The sequence below is a fragment of the Chrysochloris asiatica genome, unplaced genomic scaffold (assembly GCF_000296735.1).
Source record: "Chrysochloris asiatica unplaced genomic scaffold, ChrAsi1.0 scaffold00632, whole genome shotgun sequence".
In the NCBI taxonomy this organism is placed as follows: Eukaryota; Metazoa; Chordata; class Mammalia; order Afrosoricida; family Chrysochloridae; genus Chrysochloris; species Chrysochloris asiatica.
The window spans coordinates 281,085-287,176 of record NW_006409150.1 but is presented as its reverse complement, the minus strand read 5'-3'; the positions used below and the strand labels follow the sequence as shown (position 1 = coordinate 287,176).

General features: G+C 39.1%; 1 protein-coding gene across 1 annotated transcript; it reads right to left on the bottom strand.

Annotated features, from left to right (window-relative positions):
- Positions 1–4,602: 4,602 nt before the first annotated feature.
- On the bottom strand, positions 4,603–5,523 carry LOC102842486 (olfactory receptor 7C1-like). Its single transcript, XM_006877844.1, has one exon. It carries the CDS (start codon positions 5,521–5,523, stop codon positions 4,603–4,605), a length of 921 nt encoding a protein of 306 aa, XP_006877906.1.
- Positions 5,524–6,092: the final 569 nt, after the last annotated feature.

Sequence of the window (6,092 nt, the reverse complement as noted above, 5' to 3'; positions counted from 1 at the left end):
TGATATCCTCATTCCACATCCTCTTCTGACTACAGCTTGAACCTCTGGATGTATTCTGATAATGTATGCTTGCAGCCATTTCTGTATTGTTGTTGTTTTTATGTGCCGTGGAGTCGGTTCTGACTCATAGCAACCCTGCACAGGGTTTCCGAGGCTGTTAATCTTTATGGGAGCAGAACACCTCATCATTCTCCCGCGGAGCAGCTGGTATTTTGGAGCTGCTGACCTTGCGGTTCGCAGCCCGATTCATAACCACTATGCTACCAGAGCTCCTTACCCTTAGTAAAACTTTACTTGTATGGGATATCAAAGAGATTGTCCAATGATTTCCGCATTCCATTGGGTCACCTCTCTTTGGAAAAGGAGATCTGGTAGTGTAGTGGTTACATGTTGGTCTGCTAATCTCACGGTCAGCAGTTCAATACTACCAGTGGTTTCACCAGAGAAAGATGAGGCTTTCTGCTTCTGTAACGATTTACAGCCTCAGAAACCCTTTGCAGGGTCACTATGAGTCAGAATAGAATCTATGACACACCACCACCACACCCTAGTTTTAGGGAGCAGGAAATTGATTTTGGGTTGGTAATGTGAGGGAAACAAGTGTGCACTATAGTCAATCGCTGGGGCAGCCACCAAACTTATATAGTCACCCTGGCTGAGTGAGATACTCAATCAACTAACAATCTTTCAACTTCCCTTCCTTTACTAGTTTGAAGGAATCCTGGTGTGGCACTGGGAGTTAATGAACTGAACTACTAAGTGATTTTGAATTACAAATGATGACTCTAGCACTCTGACAACAAATTTTTGTATTTCCTTTCCCTGAGAGACTTCTTTATCCTGATTTTGGGTTTTCTTGTGTATGAAAAATAATAAGTCCCAGCATCTGTGTCAAGAAGGAGACACTTCTTGAATGGAAATGGAAACATGTTTCATTATTAATTGGGTGATATTAGCCATAGGGTCCTTCTTCAAAGACTTGGAATCACAATCAATCTTCAAAGACTTAGAATCACAAATGACATTTACAGCAGCATCCCTTGTTTCTGAGTCTTGCTTTAATCATTTAATAGACCTCGCTGGGGTGAAGACTGGCACCACTCATGGTAGGACTATGGTATCTTTGACTAGGAGGGTGAGGGAGCCCTCAGGTTGTTGCACAAGTAGGCATCCCTTCTCCTAGGTGGACTTCATTAAAGAGGGAAAAACATGAAAATTAGTAAAAAGGTCATAAACAAGCCATCTCCTAGTAAATTTTTATCTAAAATCAGTTATTGGGGTACAAGTGAAGGAGTTGACTTGATGTTCTCCTTGCAGGTGCTGACCTCCTTCTATGCCTTAAATAGTATGTAGTCTCCTGGGAGTACTTGTAGAGAGGGGTGTCTGAGGGTAAAGACATTCAGAGAGAAATATACTGATTAATAGTCCCAAAAGTAGAGCCACCCTAAGTATTGGCAACCACTCATGTTTGTGAACCTCAACTGAGCCAAGGTTTCTTGCCATTTAAGCCAAGGTTTCCTGGGCAGTGCCACTCCTTCAAATGGCTCTACTAGTGTCTGTTTAACCTGAACAATTTGGACAGCACATGACCAGGACCTTCTATTGCAGGGGTGGGTCCAATCTACACCATGATAACGTGGGAACTTCCTTTGAGAGGAACTGCACTCACCGTCAGAGCCTACCCTCTGTTTGAATTATATACCTCCTTGCTATGAGATGAGGAGACCGTACCATCTGGAATGCTGGAGTATACTCTTGGAAGTTCTGGGAGAATCAAATCCCAGCACTTCAGGAGAGGGGGACATGTTTTTCTTCTTGGGTGTTAGCAGGGGCTTTGACATACAGTAGCAGGATAAAGACTCCTGTTTTTCCATAACTCATGGGAACCCCTCTTCAGCAAATCTCCAGAATTAATCTAGATTTCTGTGGGCTTTGCCTGTTAGAGCAAAATATTGCATTTCTTTTGAAGTGTTTTATATCTTAATGTGGCTCTGTAAAATCACCACTAGACAGCAAACCATAAGGTTGGCAGTTCAAATCCATAAGCTGTTCCTTGGAAACCATATACAGTGTCACTATGAGCTGGAAACACTATTCAGGGTCACCATGAGTCATAATCAACTTGAAATCACTTAACAACAACAACAGTAAGAATCAGAATCGACTCAGTGGTATTTAATAACAACTATATGACCCAGCAATTTTACTCCTAGGTATTTATCCATCTGACTAGGAAAATTACCATTCCTACAAAATCTACATGTAAATGTTTATAATATTTTATTCATAATCAGAAAAACAAGAAATAACCAAAATATCTTTAATAACTGTATGGATAAACATGTAAAAGATCTATATAATGAAGTACTATTCAGCAAAGTCTCAGTTCAAGCTCACCGTCTGCTTCTTGGAAACCCATACAGGGTTGCTATGGGTCAGAACCAACTTTATGGCACTTAACTACAACAACAATTCAGCAATAAAAACAAATGCCCTATCAAGTCACAAAATGAGATAGATGAATTAAATATGAAAACACTTTATATTACATGAGTATGATTGCTTATTGCATGCTTTCAATTACATGAAACTTAAAGAATAGTAAAATGGTTGCTTAAAGTATAGAGGTTGTGTTTGTGGGGATGAAAAAGGTTTGGAAATAGATAGTGGTAATTGTACATCATTGTAAATGTAATTAAAAGCTCTAAATTGTACACTTTAAATTGTTTAAAATGGCTGATTTTATGTCACACTTCTTTAGCCACAATATATTTGTAAAAAACTAGGAAAGACCCAAGAACATATGGCAGAGTCATAATAGCGTCTGCCATGAAGTTACTTCATGCTATATTTTGTTGTTTTTCATAAGTGCTGTTGACTTGGTTCCAACTAAGCGCAATTCTGTATAGGGTTTCGGAGGTGCAGCTGGTGAGTTTAAACCACTGGTCTTGTGATTCAAATTGACATTGCAGTCCAATGTTTATCCTACAGTGCCACACCCAAACTCTGTATACATCATCTTATTTAACTAAATTATGAACAAACTATGTATATTAGAATGGAAATGGAAAAATGTTGCAGGGAACTTTCAAAGAGATACAATCATCCTGTTCTAAAATACACTCAAAGTATAAGACTGTTTGGCACCCACCTTGTGGAGTAGCATTAAAGCATTACTCTTCTAACCCTAAGGTCAGCATTTGAATCCACTATCCAGTTCATAAGGAGCTCTGGTAGCGTAGTGGTTATGAATCGGGCTGCGAGCCACAAGGTCAGCAGTTCGAAACTACCAGCTGTTCCACAGGAGAAAGATGAGGCGTTCTGCTCCTGTAAAGATTTACAGCCTCGGAAACCCTGTACAGGGTTGCTAGCAGTCAGAACCAACTCCACGGCACATAACAACAACAACAACAACAACAACAACATCCAGTTCATGGGAAAAGGATGTAGTAGCTTGCTAATATAAGATATTTACAGTCTTGAAAAGCCTTGGAAAACCTTGGGGCTGTTGAGTTGGACTCAGCTCAACACTGTAGAGTTGGAGTGTGTTGGCACACAATATCCATCCAACATGCTTTGGTTTGTTTATTTGTACTGCAGAGAATGATAATTGCAAAACTATATCTCCTGGGAACACTAAAATCTAGAGTTTCATAGGGATTCCTAGGATATTGACCAGATGTATAGGAGAGAATCAGAAGGCAACAGTGAGCTAGGTGCTTTGTTCTAGTCAATTACATGGCCGGGAATTCCTGGGAAGCATCAGATTATTTGGAATAAATAAAGGCAAATATCCAGATGAGTAGTTTCATGTGTGTATCATATGGTAAGCAGGGGCAGATCTAGCAGAAACTGTGATTCTTTAAGTAACAGTTATTTTTTAAATGTCCTACAATCTGGATTACAGAAAAGTCATATTTGCAGAATCAATCATTTCAGTGGTGTCTTCTTGAGTTCATACCTTCTTGGTGATAGAAAAGGTATCAACATTCATAGCTGGTCTTGTTTTCAGTGGTACTCTGGAAGTCATTCCCAATATTTGAAGGACATATCACCAGTTTATTTCAAAATTTGGTAAATACGTGCTTACAAAATTTCCACTCAAAATACTCACCAAGACTTGCTTTAAAGAAAATAACCCACAGAGGTCAAATATTAAAAGTTGGAACTGATGACAAGAAAGATGCTCCAAAATAGGTATCTGGAAATGAATATTGCAACTTTTTAGGTTTGAGGACAACAATGATGCAGTTTCATAAGATAATTGCATACTGGTACCATGACTTGCAGTGGAACATCTCTTTCAAATGAAATCATCTGCAGTCACCTTGATGAAATTGCCTGTTGAAGAGAAAATTTTGATTTAAAACATTTTTTTTTTAAATAGATACACAAGATCCTATTTCTTATACAATATAAAAATAGAGGACATCAAATTCTGGAAATAATGCAGAGTTATGAGATGATGGAAGTATAATCCAAGTCTCCATGGTTTGAGCTCTGTTGCTCATGATTAACTCTCTTGTCTTGTGAAATATTAGGTATTAGAGATAATATTATAGATAATGTATTATTATTATATAATATTATAGATAATGTTTCTCAGTTGAAAAGTTTTCTTAGGCCCTGCTTTATATCCTTATTCCTAAGACTGTAGATAAAGGGGTTCAGCATGGGAGTGACCACAGTGTACATCACCGAGGCTATTGCAGTGGCCTTGGAATTTTGGGTAGCAGCAGAACTAAGATAAACTCCAAGAGCTGCACCATAGGACAAGGAAATGACTGAGAGATGAGACCCACAAGTAGAAAAGGCTTTAGATTTGCTCCCAGCTGATGGAATTTTCATAATGGAGGACACAATCTTAGTGTAAGAGAAGAAGATTCCAGTGAGTGGAATAACACCCAGAAGTCCAGTTGCAAGATTCATGACTAAGTCATTGAGGAAAGTGTCAGAACACGCAAGTTGTATTACTTGATTAAGTTCACAGATGAAATGGGAGATCTCCAGTTTTGTACAAAAAGATAGTCGCAAAACCATTAAGCTTTGTAATAAAGCATTTAGAATACTCAATAACCAGGATACCAGAAGCATAAGGCCACAGAACTTGGGGTTCATGATGACTGTGTAGTGCAGTGGGTGACATATGGCCACAAATCTGTCATAGGCCATCACTGTGAAAAGAAAATTTTCTATGTATCCAAAGAGCATGAAAAAGTAAATTTGGGTGATGCAGTCTTCATAGGTAATGGTTTTATTCTGCATGTAAATGTTCAGCAGCATTTTTGGTATAGTGGTTGTTATGAAGCAAATGTCTGCAAAAGAGAGATTGGAGAGGAAGAAGTACATGGGGGTGTGAAGGTGGGAGTTTTTGACAATGGTCATGATGATGAGAAGGTTCCCAGTGAAGGTGACCAGGTACATGGAGAGGAACAGTCCAAAGAGGAGGGGCTGCAGCTTTGCTTCTTCTGAGAGCCCCAAAAGGATGAATTCTGAAATATGTGTTTGGTTTCCTCGTTCCATGTAGGTGATGACACTACTGGAAAAGAGAAGACAGAAATGCAAACTTAACCACAAAAATTAACAAATAAACAGATATGCTGCTGTTAATATTTTATACATATTTAACTTACTTCTACATAATATCGAAATATCTGTTATTGCTTTTGCTATTAAGTGCTGTCAAGTCAACTCCAACTCATAGGGACCCTGTGTAGGGTTTCTAAGGATCCACTAGTGGGTCTGAACTATGACTCTGCGGTTCACAGTCCAGTAGTGACCCTATAGTGCCACACCTGGAGTCCTTTTGAATATCTGTTGTTGTTGGAAAGTGTAGTTGAGTAGGTTCCAACCCACCGCAACCAGGTATAGAGTTTCCAAGGAGTGGCTGATGAGCTTGAAACACTGACCTTGTGGTTCAAACTGACTGTGTCCAGTGTATTAACCCACAGAGAGCCCTATTTAAGCTTTGTCCAGTGTATTAACCAGGAGCCCTATTTAAGCAATGTTGTTGTTGTTGTTAGGTGCCATTAAGTCGGTACTGACTCATAATGACCCTATGTACAACAGAATGAAACAGTGCCCAGTCCTGG

What these genes read in the sequence shown, in the direction of transcription:
- LOC102842486 (XM_006877844.1), bottom strand. Translation starts at nt 5,523, where the DNA reads ATGGAACGAGGAAACCAAACACATATTTCAGAATTCATCCTTTTGGGG.